Source organism: Zalophus californianus, chromosome 13 (assembly GCF_009762305.2).
Source record: "Zalophus californianus isolate mZalCal1 chromosome 13, mZalCal1.pri.v2, whole genome shotgun sequence".
NCBI lineage: Eukaryota > Metazoa > Chordata > Mammalia > Carnivora > Otariidae > Zalophus > Zalophus californianus.
Genome location: NC_045607.1, coordinates 69,038,060 through 69,061,708, shown reverse-complemented (window position 1 = coordinate 69,061,708; position 23,649 = coordinate 69,038,060). Strand labels below are relative to the sequence as shown.

The window sequence follows — 23,649 nt, the reverse complement described above, 5'->3', positions numbered from 1 at the left end:
AAGAATAACTTTTCTTTTAATGGATAATCCACAGGAAAAAGAACACTGAAGAGGAAATAATAGCAAAGAAGAGATATTAACAAAATGTTAGAAGATGAAGGCAGATGGATGAAAAATGAACGGGGCCTGAGTGCCAACCTCTACTTTGCTCAAGTACTTACAACAGGGGAAGCCATGGGGAAAATGCTAATTTGCATTACACAGTCAGAGGAAAGCTAAAATAATCTGGGTGATAAACCTGATTATCAGGGTGCAATTGAAAAGAGAATGGATTAAAAGATTTTATAAAGAGCAGTTAGACCTTCAGATCACCTTCCTCAGGTTATTCCCTAGTTTAGAGAGAGAGAAAAATGACTTTCTAAAGAGTTTTATCAGAGAGGCTATTCAGTTGGGGCCAAAAGACAGAAATGGGGGTCAGGAGAGTAAGTGAAAGTCTGCTCAAAAGTAAGTCCAACTGGCCCCCAGAATGCCAGCTACTGGACTTTATGCCCCAGGGGCAACATTTCTCAAAAAATTTTTAAATCACCGCCCAGTGCTCCAAAGGAGTTTTTTTCCCCTGATCCTCCTAATTAAATACAATTAAGAATTAGAAAGATAAATTTTGTATCAGATTAGACTCAGCTAAAGAAAGCATGGGTGAATTAAAGGTTGGTTAGAAAAAACACCTAGCTCTGACGGTCAACAGGACTTGTGCTCACAGGATCTACGAGGCTGTAATAAACAAAGAAGCAAGTCTTAACTGGCATGCACAAGCATATACGCATATGTACATATATAGTGTGTGTATGCGTTCTGCACACTGCCCATCTCCCAGTTTTTCACTGAAAAAGTTTCATCTGCATATTTTAAAAGCTGCAGCCTGAGGGCCAGACTTCTAATTTAGCAGGAACTGTGGGCTGCCATCGTCTTCAGAGACTGGGGAAGCCAGCAGATATATATCCTGCCTTCTCCCCACAGGGTGCTCCAATAACCAAAGCAAGTTACCCATATCACCCTTAAAGGAGTTGTACATACATCTGACACCTCAGCTTTTGTGGCTGTCACTGAAGACACAGACCTACAGACAGCCTGGCTCTAGCAGCCAACAGGGCTCGCATTCATGAGTCCCATGTACTGTAACAAAGAAACAGTTCTTAGGCACAGAGGCACCTCCTACAGCTATATACTCAGACTAGCACAAAGGGAATAGGCAAAAATACCCATCTCCCAGTTTTTCCCTGGAAGGGGTTTAAACTACATGCTTTTCTAGCTGCTGCTAGAAGGTCCAGCTTCTAATCACTCTGCATCTAAGTGCTGACTATGATCCTCCTTTTTGAGATACTACTATGACCTAGCACCCTCAACTCCTGGGAGCCACTAAAAACAAAGAAAGAGGCTTGGGCTATCACAAAAGTCTGAGACACAACTAGGAACTCAAGCCAGAATAATCAATGAAGTTCATCTCCTACACAAGAGCATTCTGCTAAGACTGGGAGAGATGGCTAGTTTATCTAATGTGCAGAAACCAAAACAGAGAGTAATGGAAAATGAAGAAACAGAGGAATATATCCCAAACAAAAGAACAAGATAAATATCTAGAAACAGATCTCAAAGAATACACATAAGTGATATACCTGATACAGAGTTCAAAATAATGGTAATAAAGATTTTCAACAAATTCAGGAGCAAAGCATGAACAAAGTGAGAATTTTAACAGAGAGTCAGAGAAAATATGAAAAAATACTGAAGAGAAATCACAGAACTGAAGAATACAATAATGAACTGAAAAATTCAACAGAGGGTTCAATAGCAGACTAGATCAAACGGAAGAAAGAATCAGTGAACTCCAAAAGGGCAGTAGAATTCATCCAAACAGAGGAACAAAAAGAAGAAAGAATGAAGAGTGAAAATTACTTAAGGGACTTATGGGATATCAATGAACAAAACAATATATTCATTATAGAGTTCCCAGAAGGAGAGATAAAAGGGCAGAAAGCTTATTCAAAGAAATAATGGCTGAAAATTTCCCTACCCTGGGGAAAGAAAAAGACATCAGAAATCCAGATTTACAAAGACCCAAAAAGATGAATCCAAAAAGACCCACACCAAGACACATTATAATTAAAGTGTCAAAGTTAAAGACAGGGAAAATCTTTAAAGTAACCGTACGTAAGACTATTAGCAGCTTTTTTTCAGCAGAAATCTTGCAGGCTAGAAGAGAGTGAAAGGATACCTTCAAAGTGCTCACTCAAAAAAACAAACAAATTACAGGCCAATACCCTGATGAACTTAGATGCAAAAATCCTCAATAAAGTATTAGGAAATTCAATTCAACAATACATTAAAAGGATCAAACATATACCATAATCAAGTGGGATTCATCTCTGGGATGCAAGGATGGTTCAACATTTGCAAACCAATCAGTGTGATACACCACATTAACAAAATGAAGAATAAAAATCATGTGATTATCTTAATAGATGCAGGAAAAATATTTGACAAAATTCAATATCCATTCATGATAAAAACTGAAAGGGGACGATACACACCTCCACATACTAAGTTGATATAAGCCCACAGCTAACATCATATCCAGTGAAAAAATGCTAAAGTTTTTCCTCTAAGATCAGAAACAACAAAAGAATGCCCATTCTCACCACTTTTATTTAACCTAGTACTGGTAATCCTAGCCAGAGCAATTAAGAAAGAAAAAGAAACAAAGGACATGGAAATCAGAAAGGAAGAAGGACAATTTTCTCTCGGTGCAGACGACAGATTACATATAGGTACCCTAAAAACTTAACAAAAAAAATGTTAGATATAATGAACAATTTCAGTAGTGATGCCAAGGAAACAAAATACACAAAAAACAGCTGCATTTCTATACACCAACAATGAACTATGAAAAGAAAACAATCCCACTTACTATAGCAGCAAAAGGAATAAAACAGGAATAAGTTACGCAAGGAGATAAAAGACAAAAACTGTAAGAGAGCGATAAAAGAAACTGAAAGATACAAATAAATAGAAAGATAGTTTGTGCTCACGGATTAGAAGAACTAATGTTGTTAAAATGCCCACACTACCAAAAGCAATCTACAGATTCAATACTATCCCTATCAAAATGTCAATGCCATTTTTCAAAGAAACAACTGAACTACAAAAGACCCTGAATAGACAAAGCAATTTTGAAAAAGAACAAGGGTGGAGGCATCACACTTCCTGATTTCAAACAATCATGCTATAGTGATCAAAACAGACACATAGATCAATGAAGAGAATAGAGAGCCCAGAAGTAAACCCCTGCATATATGGCCAATTAATTTTTCACAAAGGAACCAAGAATATGTATTGGGAAAAGACAGCCTCTTCATTAAATGGCGCTGGGAAAACTGGATAGACAAATGCAAAAGAATAAAACTAGACCCCTACCTTACTCCAAATACAAATATCAAGTCAAAACAGATTAATGACTAGAAAGCACGATATGAAAGTATGATATATTGTTTCCTAGAAGAAAACACAGAGGGTAAACTCTTTTGACACTGGGCTTAGCAATAATTTCTTTTCTGACACCAAAAGGAAAGGCAATAAAAGGAAAAATAAACAAGTAGGTCCACATCAAACTAAAAAGCTTTTGTACAGCAAAGAAAACCATCAACAAAATAAAAAGACAACCTATGGAATGGGAGAAAATATTTGCAAACCACACATCCAATAAAGGGTTAATACGAGACATACACAGAACTCACAACTCAAAAGCAAAAAAAATGTTTTTAAATGGGGAATTTCCCCAATTTTTAAAAATGGGGAAAAGGACCTAAATACACATTTTTCCAAAGAAGACATATGAATGGCCAACAGATATACGAAAAGGTGCTCAATTGTACACTGTTGGTCACCATGTTGACTGGTACACCCACTATGGAAAACAGTATGGAGGTTCCTCAAGAAATTAAAAATAGAACTGCCATATGATCCAGCAATGCCACTTCTGGGTAGAGATCCAAAGGAAATAAAATCATTACCTGTTAAAGAAATATCTGCACTCCCATATTCAAAGCAGTATTATTCATAATAGTCAAAGTATCAAAACAACCTAAGTGTCCATCAATGGATGAATGAATAAATTAAAATGTAACATACAGATATACAATGAAGTATCATTCAGCCTTTAAAAAGAAGGAAATCCTTTCATTTGCTACATGGATGAACCTGTAGGGCATTATGCTAAATAAGCCAGACAAAGACAGATAGTTACTACATGGTGTCACTTACATGTAGAATCAAAACAAAAACAAAAACAAAAAAACAACTGGAACTCAGAGAAACAGAGTAGGAAAGCGGTTGCCAGGGGTACAGGGTGTAGGGAAAAAAGGAGAGATTAGTAAAAGGGTACAAATTTTCAGCCTTGAGATGAATAAGACCTGAGGAAGTAATGTATAACATGGTGATTACAGCTGATAATCCTAGACTGTATGACTGAAATTTGATGAGAACTGAAATGATCATATTCGTTCACACACACACACACACACAAACACACACACACACAAAAGAGTAAACATGTGCGCTGATGGACGGATATGTTATTAAATCAATGGGGCAATCCTTTTACAAGGTATACATATATCAAAGCATCATAAAATCTTACAATTTTATTTGTGAATTATACTTCAATAAAGCTGGGAGAAAAAAGATTACATGAAATAACTTGAAGGAAGGCTTCTAAATATCAGAACAACTGACAATCTTTATATATTTACTTCCAGTAGAGAACTCAGGTGATTACTGTCTCAATTATCATATTAAAAAGAACAGAGTTCTAATTAATGTTTTACTATACTTAAAACTCCTAAACTAATATATGTAACAGAGCAGAGCAATAAACTGACAAATGACAAGTCAATATCTAACAAGAAAAATCATGAAGATTCTACAAAATGAGCATATTCTTACCCACATCCATCAAACTATAAAATGCTAAGGTCTGGTGTTATGATTAAGAATTATAATACTGAATTATATCTGAGCCTGTAACTGATCAAATTTTATATATATTTAAGGAGCAAAGGTTTATCTATTGAGAATATTATTTGGCAGATATAATTAAATTTTCAAAGGGATACTAAATTAATTAGCTGTTTTCAGTATATGTAACCAGACTGTTACTGGAAAGCCATTTGATGTGTGTAGATATCAACAAAATAAAATTTCAAATATGAATCCTGATTCCAAGTCCTCTTATTTAGATATTATATTATCTAAGTACTGTTTTCCACATTGCTTATTTTTGGGTTAAAGGTAAACCATTAAGATCACTAAAAATGGCATTCAATATAAGGATATTTCATTACAATCTCATCCAAATATCAATGTTAAAAGAACGAAGAATATTATCACAATTTGGAACAAATAAATACATAACCTAGATGTTTAAACTTAATTATTTAATTCTAAAAATGCTCTTGGCTATCAAAATCTCTGTGCCTTTCCTCCTTAATTAATTTAACGAAGTCTAACAGTATACTACAACATAATAACAGAAGGAAACAAGTGTGTCTTACCTAGTTACTTTGCAGTTCGATTCAATCAAGTCATTTTCAAAGTCAAGCAGGCTGGAAGGCAGATTATATTCCAATGGGGACGTCAGTCTTTTCAAACGCAACAGACCAACACAAAATTTTGCTCCCATCTCTTCTAATTCTCGAGTACCAATCTGTAAACCCTAGAAATAAAGCAATTTCATATATGTAATTAGGACATTTGCTGTCCTCTGGCTGTTTCTTATTATAATCACATAAAAGAAATTTATAATTATATTAATAAAATTAAAAGGTACTTTGTACGGGCCTACAACTCAATAAGCACAATGTCTTAACAATATAAGATCATTTTAGGTCACAAAGGAAACTCTCAAAAAACCAATTCTAAATGTCTATTCTCATTCATTACATGCAAACTATTTTCACTAACACACTGGGAAAAAAATAAACATTCTATGGTTATATTGGAGTTCATGTGTGAAATTATATTTTTGCCAGTATTTCTTGTAATCTACTACTTTGGATGCCAATGTTGAAATACTGTACTGTCAAAATCAAAGCCCAAATTTGTAATATCTGAACATTACCATATATAGACACTTTTTACCATATGATAAAAGAAACTGGTAAGTAAAAAACAAGTAAAAGAAAGGTAACTATGTCAAAAAAAAAAAAAATCAAACAGATTTAGGCCAATGAGGTAGCAGTAAAATAAGTTCCTATGTTCCATGGCGATTAGGAATGCCCATTTCAAATCTGGTCTACTGCAGCAAAAAGAAAATTTTACTGCAACTTATTACCCTTTTCTAACTGACAGTTTCCCAAGAAACAATATAAGGCTTATCAAAAGTTAAATGTTACCACATAAAATGATAAAAATGGACTATAAATCAAAACATTGCTTATTGTTTAATTTTCAGATAAAAATGAATCTCTAAAATAAGTGAAATCCTTACACCAAAAAAAGTTGCAGGTGAAAATGAGAGCACACATCATGAGAAAAGGTACTTTAAAACAGCTTTACAAAGACGACACTGAAAGCACACAGTAACTCAAGAAATAAATTGTAAAAACTGTTACTTAACCCTACACAAAGCACATGTCTTTATAATAATGATTATTTTTTTTAAAGATTTTTTTATTTTATATTTGAGAGGGAGGGGGAGAGGAGAGGGAGAGAATCTTCAAGCAGATTCCCCACTGAGCAGGGAGCCTGATGTGGGGCTCGATCTCATGACCCATGAGATCATGATCTGAGCTGAAACCAAGAGCCTGACACTCAACCAACTGAGCCACAGAGGCGCTCCGGTAGCCTGACGGTTTAAGTATTTTACCCATCTCTAAATATTCTAGGAAATGGAACCTAACTTGATTAGAAGATTCATTTGCCTTCTTAATTTAAAAGCTTTTGAAAGGCTATGACTGTTTCTGAATTAGTTCACAGAAAGTAAAAATAAAGATCATTTACAGCCTAAAATTCAGTAATATAAGAACATTCTTGATGTGAAGAGAACTGTTTCTTAAAATATCATTAAACTCACACAACTTATTAGCTAACATTAACAAGTCTGAAAAGTATACATTACGTGTGTAGGGGCAGATGAGAGTATATGGGAATTCTGTACTTTCCACTCAATTCTGCTATGAATCTAAAACTGCTCTAAAAAAAAGTTTATTAACAATAATAAAAAAGCTTGTAAAAAGAAAATGTTATGATCACAGCACTGAATTTTAGACATTAAAAAAAAAACCTGTTAAGGTTTAATGCTAAGACATTTCTCTGCATAAGGGTTTTAAATCAACATTAACTCTATTAACTTTAAATCATATAAAAAAGAAATGAGTATTTACTAGGTACCCATTTTATTTTTTAAAGTCTATAGATTTAAAAAAAATAAGTTTGGAAAACTGCTTTAACATTTTATGTTTCAAAATATATTTTTTTAGCTATTTTTTAAATGTGGTTTTTTTAAATGACCAAAGAAATTTATCAAAATACAAATAGAATGTTTTAAAAAATCTAATGAAAGTCTATCAGTAGAATCCAAATATAATAAGAAAGCACTACTGCTATATCCCATAGTTGATTTCAAGGGGCATGCAAACCTCAGTTTCTCTACTTCTCTTCCTGCCCCCAGAGGCCAGTTTCAAAGACATTAATGCTTTAAATTGCCTTCTCCAGTCTGACTGCATAAAGGATCTCTTTAAGACATAATTTACAGTCTGTTTCCATAAATCATACAGCTTAAGGGTTTTTTTCCTCAGAGATACCTATGGTCTTATACAAAAGTGATTCTCAAGTGTTGTTCCCATCCTACACACTTACAGAATATGAGACTCTTGGCAAAGCTGTCCATGACAGCAATGATTAGGAGACAGGGATTGGGAGCTAGAGTAGTGCTCTAGGACATCTCATCTCTTATCACCATCATGTCCTTAGCAGATGAGAAGTCACTGTTCTACAGTATTTGAAGAGAATTCAAAGGACATTACATTTTGGAAAAATAATATACTGTGGTCAACCTAAAATTTAGGGAAGTCACTCAACAGAAAGTACTGAAATTTCATTAAGTTTTACTCTACCAGGCCCCAAAAGTTTGAATGTCAATTGCAAGATCTATACAATTTTACTCCAGTTTGGTACAGACTAAAAGTTAAGCTTTCAGTCCACTATAATATGTTGACATTTTTCAGTCCACTATAATATGTTGACATTTTTAATACTAACCAATTGGGAGATTTTTAACTCTTTCCAAACAAAGTTACAACCATTTTTACGTGAGAAATCACTCTTAGATTCAGTTTCCTCTTGCCCTATACAAAACCAAATCAAACAGAATAAGGAATAATTAGCATGACACCTGAAAATCTTTCTGTAGCAAAAAAAATAAGTACTTGTCATATTTATTTGTTTGCTGTTGATTATCTAAGCTCCGACTGATTGCTCCTTAGGTTCTCAATCTTTCAAGTTAAAAAATTCAAAGTCACGTAATATTTTATTAGTCTTTAATTTCAAAAGTAAACTTTAAGCTCCAGTTGTTTCTAATAAAAGTCTATGGCACCAGGGGTGCCTGGGTGGTGCAGTCAGTAAAGCATCTGACTCCTGGTTTCAGCTCAGGTCTTGATTGAGCCCAGCGGTGGGCTCCAGGCTCAGTGCAGAATCTGCTTAAGATTCTCTCTCTCCCAGGCGCCTGGGTGGCTCAGGTGGTTAAGTGACTGCCTTCGGCTCAGGTCATGATTCCGGGGTCCTGGGATCGAGTCCTACATCGGGCTCCCCCTGCTCTGCGGGGAGCCTGCTTCTCCCTCTGCCTGCCACTTCCTCTGCTTGCACGTGTGCGCTTCTCTCTCTGTGTCAAATAAATAAATAAAGTCTTAAAAAAAAAAACTTTCTCTCTTCCTCTGCCCCTCCCATTCGTGCTCTCTCTCAAATAAAAACAACTTAAAAAAAAAGTCTGACACTAGAGAAGAGCAGTCTTAGTAAAGAAAACATTTTAGTGAAGGGATATGCATTTAAAAGTCACACACACACACACAAATCTAAGTATACAAAACTTTATAAATAAATGTAATGTGTTTATTTCTAAATGCAGAAAAATATACTTATATCCAACAAATTAAAATGATAGAAAATTTTTATTGATAATGTACTATTTGCACAGCTCATTATAAATTACCAATCAATATTTAAATGTGTACCACAACATGCCTTCTTAAAAATAATGAATGTAGACAGTCTCAACCAAGATTTCATAAAGACCAAAAGCAAGCTATTTAAGTACAGAGAAGTAAAAAAGAATTGCATATGATTTAATTCTATTCTTGCAAATTACATATAACTCAGTATAACGAACGTGTCATTTTATACTTGAAAACCACCAGCATACTATATGAAAAGGGAGTCCTTAAAATAATTGTTACTGATCAAAGTCCTGAGATGTTTTACCTTGTATTTTCCTTGATCACAGCCACATAAAGTACTTTCCATGGTATAGCTTCTTTGTACTCCTATCTCCCTCCAAACTACAACACGTGCCGTGGATTCTTTAGATTTTTCTACTACAAAGCTACAGCTGCTCATGCAAAATGCTGGAGCAATATGGCTCAGTATCTTAGGCAAAGTCTGCAAAGATAAGAATGATAAAATATTTCAAGCAGGTTTTTTTTTTTAAATAATTTTTTTGTAATTTTTAAAAATTTTCATGAAAAGCAAGGTGATTAGAGTAGGGCCATGTGGATCTTCTTGCTTTATCCCCTGCTATTCCAAGCATCAAAATCATTCCTTACTAATTTAGAATTTTCTGTTTTCCTAGATAAACAGTAACCAGTTAGGAAATAGAAGGATTACATTCATAGTAGCAACCAATAAATGAACGAACACTATGTTAAAAATGTTTAAAAATATGAAAAAAAACCATGTTTAAAAAACAAAGCAACTTTAGTCATGAAAGATGGCCTATTAATTAAGAGATTTAATATTATAAATGTCAATCACCTCTAAGTTAATCAATAAGGCTAAGGCAATCACAATCAAAATGCCCACAACCTTTTTTTTTGACTTCACATTATTCTCAGGTTCACCTGGAGTGTGTTAAGTACAGGGGCAGAGCCAGTGGAACTCGGAAGGAGGCTTTGACTACAGAAACAATCCAACAGATATTCACCTGATTATATATGTAAGGGAAGTAAAATCGTGATACTGTGTTGGAGTAGATACCGCTCCAGAAAGAGAATTCCGAACTGGAACCAAAGGCAGGTGTTAAAATTAGAATGATTAGTGGAGAGAAGGCTGATCACTCCCTAACTGCTGGCACTGCTGGAGAGCCACTGAGAGAAACTAGCTGAAGCCACTCTTCAGTACGTTCAAGTCTAACCACACTGTGAATTTAAACTTACAATTAGTAAAATTTCAAAATGAAATTAAAAACAGTAAACATGGAACTTTATTTTTTAAATCTTGGGATAAGAAGTCTTTCTAAGCCTCAAAACTCAGAAGTCATTAAAAAAAAATCAACAAATATGATGTGAGTTTTAAATTACCACACACAAAAAAATGTTTCAGCATATTTGTAATACAGATAAAGAGTTATCTTAAAAACAATAATAATTAGATGACCAGTATAAGAGTAAGCAGAGAATATGAGAAAAGGCTTTTAAAAGAGAGGGAGAGGTCATAATTGGCCAAACATATGAAAAGATACTTAACCTCATTTATAATTACAGATATGAAAACCATCAGATAGTTCTTCCCTGGCAGAGCTGACAGCATGCTGTAGTAAGGGTATGGGAACAGCACGGTCAGTCACTGTACGGGGCACTATCGACTTACACCATGTTTATGTAGGACAATCTGGCAATACTAATCAAACAACCACTAGTAGTAGCTGGACTACTAAACAAATTTTGGCACATGTGTACAGTGATAAAAATGCACAGCAATGCATACTGGCTGTGGTGTCAGAATAAAAACAGAACTTCATATGCTACATGTATATACATTTAAGAATGAATGTCCTTAGAGGCAAATCTCACAATACATTGGTACAAATGATTAGTGATTGACAGAAGATGACTTTTACTCACTACTCTTTGTTTCTGGAGTGTTCCCACTTTTTTAATTTAACTCTAATCATTTTATTTATTTGGGAAAGGGGAAGAAGAAAGAGGACACCAAAAAGAAAATGTGCCTTTGAATTTCTGCTCACAGCAGTGGGACGCTACTAAAACTCTTTTGGGAAAATAACCTGGGGTGCTTTGTTTGAGCACAAATACAGTAGGAAAGCCACTGTGCCCGAATGGAGAGCACCCAGGATGTGAAGCAGTAAGATCTTTCAGTCCTGGGCATACCTCAAAACACACCCAGACGTGTGGAAACATGGTATGTAACAGATGGCTTTATAAATTGGCACAGGAAGGATGTACTGTTTAATAAATGGTGCTGAGACAACTGGCTATATACGGGAAAACTAAAATTAGATCCCCAACCCTCATACAAAAATAAATTCCCAATAGATTAAAAATCTAAATGTGAAAAGCAAAAATTTTAGAATGGTTAACTTGAAAAAATCTGAAACAAGAAAAAAATGGCAAAATGGCAACACTTGCTGAGTCTGAGTAGTTCGTGTATGTTAAATTATTTTCTGTAGTGCTATGCACATTTGAACTCCAAAAACTCCAGACTTATCTGTAATAATTACCCTGTATCCTACATCTTCCACAACATCACATGAAGTTGCATTATCGTTGGTATGCCATACGGTCTCTTTGATGCTGCATCCATACATAAATACATTCTTCTTTCGGGAATGGCCATGATAATCACAATAAACCTTGAAAACACAATATATTTTAAAAATTAAAAAACTTCAAATTCATATAGTGCCAAATAAAGCTAGTTAATACCAAGACAATAAATAGGTGTGTTTCTTTGCCCTTTATATTGTAACTGAGCCATCATTTAACAAGTAGAAGTAATAAAAGTAGTAATATCTAGTTCTGGAAAGGATCTGTGATTAATTCCAGAATGGCTAAATCCTTTCCAGGGCCTGCATCAAGCCATGACTTCCACTCTTTCTTATGTATCTACTGTTCATCATTTAAAAAATAATAAATTCAATTATAGGTCAAATCTACAGCAGCAATCATCACTGATCCAAGGGTTGTTAAAACATTTACCTAATTTGAAAGAACATGAAAATGCTCTCATGAAAAACACTATTTAAAAAAGGGTATGGTTTCAATTCAATTTTTAAGAGCATCATTTTTAAAGTGAAAAATAAAGAACAGGCTTGCATGTCAATGCTGCTCCTTCTCTAAAGTTTTCCCATCTTTCCCAAAGGAAGATTACCTCATTTAAACCATAATATAATGGGAACATTCTACACAAAAACTTTCTGCAGAAAACAGCATATATACACAGTTTGGTAGTCTACCACTATGCCTATGCCACCTTTCATATGTATACTGGAGACTTACCTGATTCAGCGTTGACTAAAGAACTCAGAAATAAGCTTCTACTAGTTTGAGAATTTGGAAGATACATCCTGTTACCTTAGTGTTGTTCGAACAGTGAAGTTAAATACCTAAAATTTACACCCAGAGTTACAAATATTCATAAACAAAAAAATAAAGAGCTCATGGGAACTATAAAAGTTAAACCTGATGAAATAATATGGATACACTGTATTAATTTGACATCATAATACACTGATATTATGTAATTGATAACAGAAGTAATTGATAATAGAAGGTATTTTAAAGAAATTACTTTTTAAATTAACATTTAACTTTTATAACCAGAAAATGGTTATAAAATGAGTCATTAATTAACAATATCATTTCTTTGACTAGACAGAGTACAAATACTTACCAGTGGTAAATGTTTCACAGCTGCCAGGTATTGTAGCAGTCCCTTAGCATGGTAAATTGTAGGATGTAAATCTGGATTTGGACTTTGCCATTGTCGATTCAGATCCTCTCCACTTAAAGAACAGCGGTGACTACACATATGTAAACACAACCGCAAACATTAGTACTGATAAACTCTTACATATATTTAATTTTATGATTCTATTCCAGTAACTATTTCCTGTAAATACACTAGTCACTAAATAAACACTTATTAAGTATTTGCTTTGTGTAAAATCTTGTGTTACATGCATTTAACTGTGGTGTTTTCAGATATTTAGGCCAACATTTTCAAGCTACTGAAAAAAAAAAAAATACTTAGGGGCACCTGGGTGGCTGTCTGTTGAGCTTCTGACTCTTCATTTCGGCTCAGGTCAGGATCTCAGGGTCCTAAGGTCGAGCCTGGCGTAGGGCTCTGAGCTCAGCGGGGAGTCTACTTGAGATTCTCTCCCTCTCCCCCTGCCCCTCTCTCCACCCTGTGTGCACACATACTCTTTCTCTCAAATCAATAAATAATAAATAAATAAAATCTTAAAAAAAGGAAAAAACTAATTCTCAATTCTGGGGTCTTATTCCAGGCTCTATAAAATTTATTAATGGTCACATTTTCCATTCTGACTACATAATAATCATTTGTTATATACTAACATCCTGTACTTTGATTGTATTAGTTATTATGTAAAAGTGCTATCTGGGGGAGGCACCTGGGTGGCTCAGTTGGTTAAGCATCTGACTCTTGATCTTAGCTTGGGTGTTGATCTCGGGGCTTTGAGTTCTGGCCCCGTGTTGGGCTCCAGGCTGGTCATGGAGCCTACTTAAAAAAAAAAAAAAAAAGAAAAAGAAAAAAGAAAGTGCTATCTGAGCTGGGCCCTCCTAAAAAAGAGAAGTATATGAAAAGTTTACATTCTTTTTTTATTTTTTTTAAAGATTTTATTTATTTATTTGAGAGAGAGAGAATGAGAGATAGAGAGCACGAGAGGGAAGAGGTCAGTGGGAGAAGCAGACTCCCCGCCGAGCGGGGAGCCCAATGTGGGACTCGATCCCGGGACTCCAGGACCATGACCTGAGCCGAAGGCAGTCAACTGAGCCACCCAGGCGCCCGAAAAGTTTACATTCTTGCAAAAATTCAAATATATTTTCATTTAATTGCAAGTATTAAGTATTAAAGCAACTGAGCAAAAATTTAAGCAAACTACCAGAAGGTGGTAACAGAAACATAAACACAATTTTAACTGGTCAATATTCTTCTAAATTAAAACCAGTCATAAAAATCTCATTTTAATTTCATAACATACTACCTAAAAGGAAATTATTCTGGCTTTTTCATTCAAAAATTTCCTAAAATATGAGAAATACCCATTCTACCTTTATTGAATAAATAAAATATGGTATCCTCAGCTTTGCAGATGCTCGTGACAGCAAGACCAAATTCCCATCTTTCAGAAACAGAGACCTTTCCTAATTCCCGCAAAAAATAAACTGCACTAACTGTAAGCCATCTCCACTTAAAAAGAAGTTATCTTCTAGTATTTGCAGTCTAAAGAATTCTTTCTGTCAAAACTACACCTCTTCCTATAAGGAAGAGGTCAGCAGGTAGAGCCAATCTGTATTAGTGGAAAGAGATCCCAGAAGTTTCTCTTAGAACAACCCAAGATCATGCCACTGACAAACAAACAAAAATATAAGAGGATATGTTAAAAATCTTTCTCATATCCTGACAATGATTTTTTCTAGAACAATTCAAGCAAGACACATTTTATGAAATCATATTCTCATGGAATACAGAATTTCTCAAAATATACAGATATATAAAAATGTATTTTCCTTTAAAAATTTATCTTAGATGAATTCCCCACCAACAATTTCTTTGTTCTAGAAAAATCACTCAATTTGTTTTCCAAATTAAGCTGGATGCTATGATTTTGACCAGTTTATTCAAGACAGCCACATCGTTTATAGCATTTCTATAACATTTGCTTCACTTACTTTCCATTGATGACACCATCTGGATTTAGCATAGGGACAATTTTAAAAATATAGGATTCTCGTAGGCTCTGGGCAGTAGGGTTATTACTCATGAGGTACTCCAATGTTCCCTTCATTACCCAACTTGCATTAGTTTCTCCAGGATGTACCCGAGCAGATAAGAAAACATAAGGGCGGTTTCCTAAAGTACACATAAAATCTCAAATTAAAATGAACAGCTACTAAGAGTCTGTGTGATGTCTGACTTTGGGGATTTAGAAATATTTCTATTCAATTGTGAATTCTGATATAAATTCATAGCAACACTCCCTGTGCACCTACAGAGTGGCACTAGGCCCTATAGAGAAAACAGATAAAACCCATATAGGCCATGTCCTAAAGAAATTCATAGTATGAACATAACACATAACACAATAAATAGTATTTGAGTCACTTATTTACTTCTCAATAATTAATCTGACATATAAAACTAGGTCTTTTATATAATAGTACTTTTTATAAAGAACAAGTAGTTGGGGAAGCTTTATATATAAATTTATTTTTCATAAAGTCATGGGGGAAAATATCATTTTACCCCTGTTTTATAGTTGCTATGATAAGCAGAGATACAATAAGATATATCTGTTCAGAGATTTACAAAGAAAAATTTTTCAGCATACATTTAGATATACAGGTCTACAATATAACCACTCAGCCCACCTGCTCATATTTTCATGCATAGCAAGCTTTCTCTTTCCTGAAAATACTTTACCTTCTTATCAAAATTGGAGTTTTTTAATTTTTTCTATTACAGCTGTACATCTGAGACAACTTTAAAAATATAAATGGCAGGGAAAACCAAGTAGCTATTCAGTGCTAGCATCAAAGCATTTGATAAGTTTCTGGTGGTTTTATTTATAAATAAAATTATTTTATTAGTTTAATAAACTAATCTTAATAAAATTAGCTTATTGTAAATTTTTAATAAAATCAGTTTATTGTACATTTTTAATTGTGAAATTTAAATTTTAAACACTTAAAATTTAAACATCTTGTTGTATTATACTTTGGGTAGGACTTCTAAGGATAAGAACTACAGAATATTCATATTGAGAGAGACCTCAGAGATAATCTCACACAACTCCCCCATTTTTGAAATGAGGAAAATGCGGCCCAGAAGTAGGCCGAGGGCTAGGCAGTAATAGGACCAAGACTAGAACCCAAGACTTCTAATGCCTATTCCTATACTGTTGCTCTTACAAAATATATATGAAGCAAAAGAAAATAAGAATAATTGGTATTTTGAGTGAAGAAGACAGACTTACTGAATTGACAGATATGTTCATAATAATTAGACTCTGGCATTGCTGTTATAGTCACCAAGGGACAGGTGTTTCCAGACAGGGTTTCACATAACACATCTTTTCGAAAGTAGATTTGCTGAGGATTGTGTGCTGATTCCAATTTTTGAAGATGCATCTTGATAAAAATTTAAAAGCAAAGTATACAGTCATTTAAAAACTCCCTAGGATAATTAGGAATAAATGCATCCAGATCTCCACATAACGAAAAGTAAATCAGATTCCTCATTCCTTCTCTGAAACCCTCAGGGAGCCAGAGGTAGTTTAAACATCAGTTCTTTGAGGCAGCTGAGAAAGGGGATAGATATGGTGCATATGCCATTAATTCTGCAATACCCCAGTGGGGCCAGCAGCAGCCTGTAATAAGTACATTACTGTTTCTGCAGCAAAACATACGAGGAGTCACTCAAAGTGGAATCAATATTCTAAATAAGTTCACATCAATTCAGGCCAGGCTTTGCTGCCAAATGGGCTATGAGAAAGCTTTTGGTTTTCAAAGCTTTCTGAATTTTCAAACTGTGACTATAGACCTGCAGAATGAAATATGTAGCACAAATTTTTTTAACAACTTTTCCTGATTTCAAGATTAATACAGGTTCATTGTAAAATGTCTAGAAGACACAGAAAGTACAAAGAAAAAATTGAGAACACCCATAACTGCATCACCTAGATTACTACTAACAAATGCCAATGTAACCTGCTTTTATCACTTAATAATTTATACACACACATTCATAATAACGAACACGATATCCTATCACTCAACACATGAAATACGTGTTTTTTGAAAACACAAGTTTTAATGTTTTTAGTACATGGTTATACCACACATAATTGTTCAATTCCTTATTTTAAGATACTTAGTTGGTTTCCAAAGTTTTGCCTATGTCTGTTCACATAATCACAATTTACTATGTGGCTGCTATTTCTGTGCAGGAAACTGTACCCGACACTGGGGATGTAACAGTGAATGAATAGACCCTACCTTTGGGAAAATACAGAGTGCTGTGAGAGCCTGTGATCAGGGGCGGGGAGCCTAGCTGCATCTGGACAGTGAGAAAAGGTCTCCTAAAATAAGTCATTCAAACTGAGATCCAAAGGATGAGTGAGGAGGGTAGAGGGGAGTGCTGGAGGCAGAAGGAAAGTATATGAGAAGACCAGGATGAAAGCAAAGAAAGAGGAAGGGCATCTTAAAGAACCAACCCAAGATGCCCTGCAGCCAGCCCAGGAAGGGTGAGAAACAATTAACAGCGACTGAAGGGCCTCACAGGCCATTCTTTCACAAGATACAGCATATATATGTATGGCTGGTAACTGAGATAGAAAAGTGACATGTGGATAACCTTAACAAAAAATAAACAGGCATATATTTTACTGTGAATTAATACCACAAATATTAACTTAGGATGAGGATAAACTTTAAAGAGTTAAAGTCCATTTAAAGATAAATATTAAAGGGCGCCTGGGTGGCTCAGTTGGTTAAGCAACTGCCTTCGGCTCAGGTCATGATCCTGGAGTCCCAGGAACGAGTCCTACATCGGGCTCCTTGCTCAGCAGGGAGTCTGCTTCTCCCTCTGACCCTCTTCCCTCTTGTGCTCTCTATCGCTCATTCTCTCTCTCTCAAATAAATAAATAAAATCTTAAAAAAAAATTAATCCATTAAAAAAAAGATAAATATTAAGTATGTAAATAGTTTAAACAGTACATGGATATAGCAAAAATTGTGAAAAATAGTAGAGAAATGATGATATGAACCATGGTAAGAATCTCAGACTTCATAAAAATGGCAAGAGAAATCACTAAGGAGCTTTTAAGAAGGAGATTTATGGGATCAGATCTTCCCATCAAGGAGCCCTCTTGCTATCATGTGGGGGAAAGACTGATGAAGAGGAAAGAGATAGAAGTGAATTCTAGAACACCAGTGAGAAGAAGTGGCGGAAGTCCAGAGGAGAGGCAGCAGTAATGCCTACAAAGGTCATGGTAGTGGCATTGGAAAAAAGGGGGGGAATTTAAAATGTATTAAAAAGGTAACGTCAGTAAAGAACAATAATATACAACCCTGTGAATAACAACACTGTATATTCTGATGCTATGTTATTTGGCACAGAAAGATAACTGGTAATACCTTTATTGTAAGTTGTAACCTTTATTAAAATAAAGTCAGCCACATTCAGTGTTCTTAGCCTCGTTATCTCTTCAGTTCAGTAGAGTATGTTTTTCTCTCCTTTTCCCCTAATAATCTGGAAGCTTGTTTCTAAATCACAGTGTTCCAATTTCTTTCTGGGTAAACTGATCATACCTCTATGATCCTTGATCATTAGGACAGACATTCTGAACTGAGAAAAAAATCTACCACAGTAATTACTCGAATTCATTTTTCAGTTTTGTTTTACAATGCAAATACTCAAATACCTCAAAAGAACCCACACAAAACAATGCTTTATATTCTAAATTCTAAAGAATCTGGACCTAGAACTTCACATCAAACCGCTAAAAGAAATGAATTCCCTACATATTTTTCTATTGTTAGATTTTCTATGAGCTTCAATGCCTCTCATTAAAACAAGTGGAAATCTCATCTAGTTAAAATGTGTAAATCATGGAGAACTATAGATTTCTACACAAAGATGGAGAGTAAAAACCTCTTCAAATTTCTTTGGTATTTCTACTAAATAAAAATAAAGACTACATTCCCATTTCACTCCTTTTAATGTTTTCAACAAGTATTGTACTATTTTCTAAAATATTCAGCAATTTTTTCTCATCTTAATATATTTCATTAAAACCATTTTTTTCCAATTCTCTGACACATGTATATAGCACAATAACAGCCATAATACAACTTAATGAGTTCTCACCTGTAAAGTTGAATATGTGTATGGATAGTGATAAGCAAAGTAGCAAACATCATCTTTATGTGGAAAATTGACAGTGAATGTAATTGTATAGTAGGATTTTCCCTTTTGCCCACCTGCAGCAACTGAACTTCTTGAGAAGTGATTTCTGCAATAGAAAAGCACAAAACATGTTTATTTCTTCCACACAAAAGTTCTGATTTTCCTTACCACTTTTTACACAGAACTTCAGGGGGGAAAAAACCCACACAGTTTATAAAAAGTTTAGCTTAAATATTTTATAAAAATTAGAGTTGGTACTAATGCAACAGTTAATTGCTATCAGCCAACATTAGTTTTCACCTCTGGATTTACTATTAAATGGAGTTGAGACTCTACACATCAAAAAAAGTTTAGAACCTAGTTCCTTGTTAGCCACACACATTACTGGATCTCAGCAATTATCATCAATAACTGCTACCACCACTAGACGAAAGGCTAATGGCTGCCTTTCAAGTGGATGGATCAGAGGACAATAACTAAATTCACTATTAATCTTAAGATTACAAAAAAAGAAATAACCAGACGTGATGTGTTTCCTGATATGACGCAAGAGGAATTCACTGCACCATCTATGAAGTATTCTTGCCAAAAATCAAACCTGAAGTTGATCAAGCTTCTAGATCTAACTACTACTTTATAGGAAATCGGTGAGATAGAAGAATTAATTATTACCACAGGGATGCAACCAGCAAAACCCAAAATGTGGAAAATCTTGCATGACAGATGACCCAGTTTCTTCAACAAATAAAGGAGAAATAATAGGAAAAAAAAAAGGGAAACCTACATATTAAAGGAGATTTAAGGGACATAGCAACAAAAATCAAATGCAATGTGTGGCCTTGGTTGGTCGGGTTAAAACAATCCAACTATAAAACAACACTTATGAGGGGTGCCTGAGTGGCTCAGTCTGATAAGCATCTGCCTTCGGCTCAGGTCACGATCTCAGGGTCCTGGGATGGAGCCCCATGTCAGGCTCCCCGCTGAGCAGGGAGGTAGTTTCTCCCTCTCCCTCTGCCTTTCCCCCCTGCTCGTGCTCTCTCTCTCTCATGCTCTCTGTATCTCTCTCTAAAATAAATAAATAAAATCTTAAGGAAAAAAAACACTTATGAGACAGCTGGGGAAGTCTGAACAATGGATATTTTATCATATTAAGGAATTTTCTTAGGTGTGATAATAGCATTATGGTTAGACTGTCTTTAAAAATCTCTAAACGACAAAGATCTTTGAAGTATTTATTGATAAATATGATACCTAGAAATGCTTTTAAAAATTCAGTGTAGAGGTAGGAGTGAAAGTATTCCTAAAACAAGCTAAACACGTGTTGATAATTGTTGAAACTGGGTGATGAATAGATGTGGTCTCATTATCCTATTACCTGCTCTTGTAAATGTCTGAAGATTTCCCTAATAAACTGTTTTTAAAACTACACATTACTTTCCAGACTTTAAATATCACTGACATTTGATGGCCTAACAGGGCTTTGTCTATCAACCTAATTTCTAAAATTTCAAATCATCTTATATTATTTAAGTCATGAACTGAAGAAAATACATGACCAACAGTTTATTTACTTGCACACACATACACATGCATGGTATTTTCAAACTGGTATTATCTTCATTAACGTAGCCACCATATCTTGCATACTCAATGACAAGGTGCTATGGGTTGAGGAAAACACAAAATAAGTTCCAGAACTTTTGGCCAACTCTTTCCCCCCCCCAAGATTAACATCTAATTGGAGAGGTATTGATAATACCACATTACAGCTATATGGTAGTCTGTAAGTTATATTCTCTCATAGACTGGTGGAAGTAGTTTTATTCTCATTGTGCAGATGAGACAAAGAAGCATCGGAAGACTTGGCTGACATGAAAAGTTAAGACAGATGCAAAGACAGATTTTAATCCTATCTGGATTTCCAGCTTCAGGAAAGCAACTAGCATAGTTTGTTACACAGAAAATAGTTAATAAACGTCTGTCGAATTGACCTGAATTCCAGTTCCAGGTCTGGAAGTAGCCAAAAGAAGAAATAAAAACAAAACTAAACAAACAAAACTCCTTGCCATCACCCCCTACACAAAACAGAACCACCACCTGTCATGTTATGACCATTCACTTTACAATGTGAAAAAGAAAAGCATTCATTGATTGACGATTTCTATTCCAACTTTAAGAGAAAGAGATAAATAAGAATATTTTTATGTTAGCCTACCACTAAAAGAAATACGAAATGTATTCAGGCACAGATGAATTGCATACCATCTTACATTTCTATTCCTCACTTACTACTTACTTTGCTATTCCAAGTAGGGGGGAAAACTGCTGAGATGAATTCTAGGAAACACGGACTTTCTCTAGAAAGTAATAGCACTTAAGAGCTAGGTTTTTCCAAAGTCATGTCTTAAACCAATAAAAAGTTTAATTTCAGAAGTCTTCTGATTAAAAAAGGAACATTAGAGCTAGTTAAACACAATATAAAAACCCAAAATCCACTGAACAAAAATGTCAGAATTAAGATTAATAACAGAGAAAAGACAGGGATGTCAAATGCATTTGGTGGAGGAAGTTATCTAGAAACATATTACATGCAGAAACAGTAAAAACAGGAAGCAAGGTATATGATAATCCCAGATTACTTAGATGTGAGGCTAAAGAATAATCCAATCATTCCAAAGAAGCAATAAATGATTGCAAGCACTTATTTCTGACTGATAAGTAGATGGCCTATTTGAGGTCACGGTGAACTGTATAGGCTGCTATAATGTAACTTTGGAATATATCTCCACGTAAAATATCGTGGAAATTCAAATCAAGTAAATATTTGCATGCAAAAGAGAAAAGATAAGAACTGTACTTAATATCATCAAAACAAAAAGGCACATTATTTCCTAGAATTCCTAATTTTAGTTTTATTTAATGAAGTTTCCAGAGCCTTAAAGCTAAAAAAGTTGAGGACACATAGCTATCTAAGTGGTGAAGATAAGATTTGGACTAAGTCTGTCTTTAAGACACATTTTGTTTCCACTAAATATACCACCTCAATAAATCTCAAATTTTATTTTATTTTTTTTAAGATTTTATTTATTTATTTGAGAGAGAGAATGAGAGCCAGAGAGCACGAGAGGGAAGAGGGTCAGAGGGAGAAGCAGACCCCCCGCTGAGCAGGGAGCCCGATGTGGGACTCGATCCCAGGACCCCAGGATCATGACCTGAGCCGAAGGCAGTTGCTTAACCAACTGAGCCACCCAGGCGCCCTAAATCTCAAATTTTAAAGGACTCTGCTAGAGGTAACAGTAAAGCATATCACCACAGTTCAAATAATGCAATAATGACTCCACTTTCTAATCTTCAAATTTAAACAGAATGAAGTTAAGATCTCCTTCTGTCAGCTGATGTCCTATTATTCTTAGAATACTTACTTATAGTAACAAATGTCGGTTCCCACACGAATCCACCATGGTCTGGCGTTTAATGCTTCCTGAACCGAATACATGAGTGGTTGCATACCTTTGACAGAGAGATAGGAAAAATAGGGGGAAAAAATCGTTTCAGAGTTTCTGAGTTACAAATTAGTCATGCCATTATAGAAAGCATCAAATGTTCAGGAAAGCTAAAAGAAAATACATTTCAGTTTTTAGTATGTATAAAAAAAATGAGATATTTCTTTAAAATCTCCTCTAAGTCGATCAATGATACGTTTTTAATCCCAGTTTACCTAAAATGGGATTACAACTCTAATGAGTGAAAAGCTATTAAACTTTATTAACTGATCTCTATATGAGATCAAATAAAAATAATAAGTAAAATGTACTCCTTGGAACAAGTGAGAGTCAAAAAATATATAAAGAAATAGTATATAATCACACTTCTAACTCTCCATGGATTCCCATCTACACTGAGGTTAAGGAGGAAAATGTCATGAAAATGTCAAGATTGTTTTCTTTTTAAACTTCTCCATACAAATATGTGCTTATAGTGGGGAGGAGGTGGAGAGACTATTAACAAAAATAGGATTAAATATATAGCGCATTTTGTTAGGCAGTTTCAGAAATATACTCTACAAATGAACTTTAATATTATCTTATCCAATTTCATAAAATAGTACACTCGATTCTAACTGGAATTAATGAAATTCCTATGTTAATTTTAGAAATGTTGACAATTTTTATTGAGATCTAATTTGACTTTCCTAAAGATAGAATCATTTTCTTCATTTTCTTGCTACAGAACCATTTTGTTAAATTTAGCTCTGAGTATTTTTATTAGTCTTTAGTAGTCTCTTGGATTTTCTACATATGAAAATCATATAATCTGTAATTCAAAGTATTTCACCTCCTCTTTCAGTGTTTATATCAGTTATTTCATTTTCTACTTTTATTGTATTAGAGAAATCAAACAACCTCAAAAGTGATTCCAAATACAGTGGTAAGAAGACCAACAACTCTGTCTTGTTTTACATTTTAATCAAAATGTTTTGCCATTCAATGCAACATT

At 34.5% G+C, this 23,649-nt stretch overlaps 1 protein-coding gene across 5 annotated transcripts in view; it reads right to left on the bottom strand.

Annotated features, from left to right (window-relative positions):
• AGTPBP1 (ATP/GTP binding protein 1) overlaps window positions 1–23,649 on the bottom strand; it is a 158,144-nt gene that overhangs the window by 9,644 nt on the left and 124,851 nt on the right. For 4 of the 5 annotated variants that reach the window (XM_027615666.2, XM_027615665.2, XM_027615663.2 and 1 more), the window contains exons 18-25: window positions 22,575–22,662; window positions 19,114–19,258; window positions 16,220–16,373; window positions 14,916–15,096; window positions 12,892–13,021; window positions 11,720–11,851; window positions 9,469–9,645; window positions 5,547–5,707 (exon numbers count right to left, since the gene is read on the bottom strand). In XM_027615666.2, the coding sequence (XP_027471467.2) occupies window positions 5,547–5,707; window positions 9,469–9,645; window positions 11,720–11,851; window positions 12,892–13,021; window positions 14,916–15,096; window positions 16,220–16,373; window positions 19,114–19,258; window positions 22,575–22,662 (1,168 nt within the window). Of the gene's footprint in view, window positions 1–5,546; window positions 5,708–8,253; window positions 8,340–9,468; window positions 9,646–11,719; window positions 11,852–12,891; window positions 13,022–14,915; window positions 15,097–16,219; window positions 16,374–19,113; window positions 19,259–22,574; window positions 22,663–23,649 lie in introns of those variants that run through there. The other variant, XM_027615667.2, reaches the window with a different exon arrangement.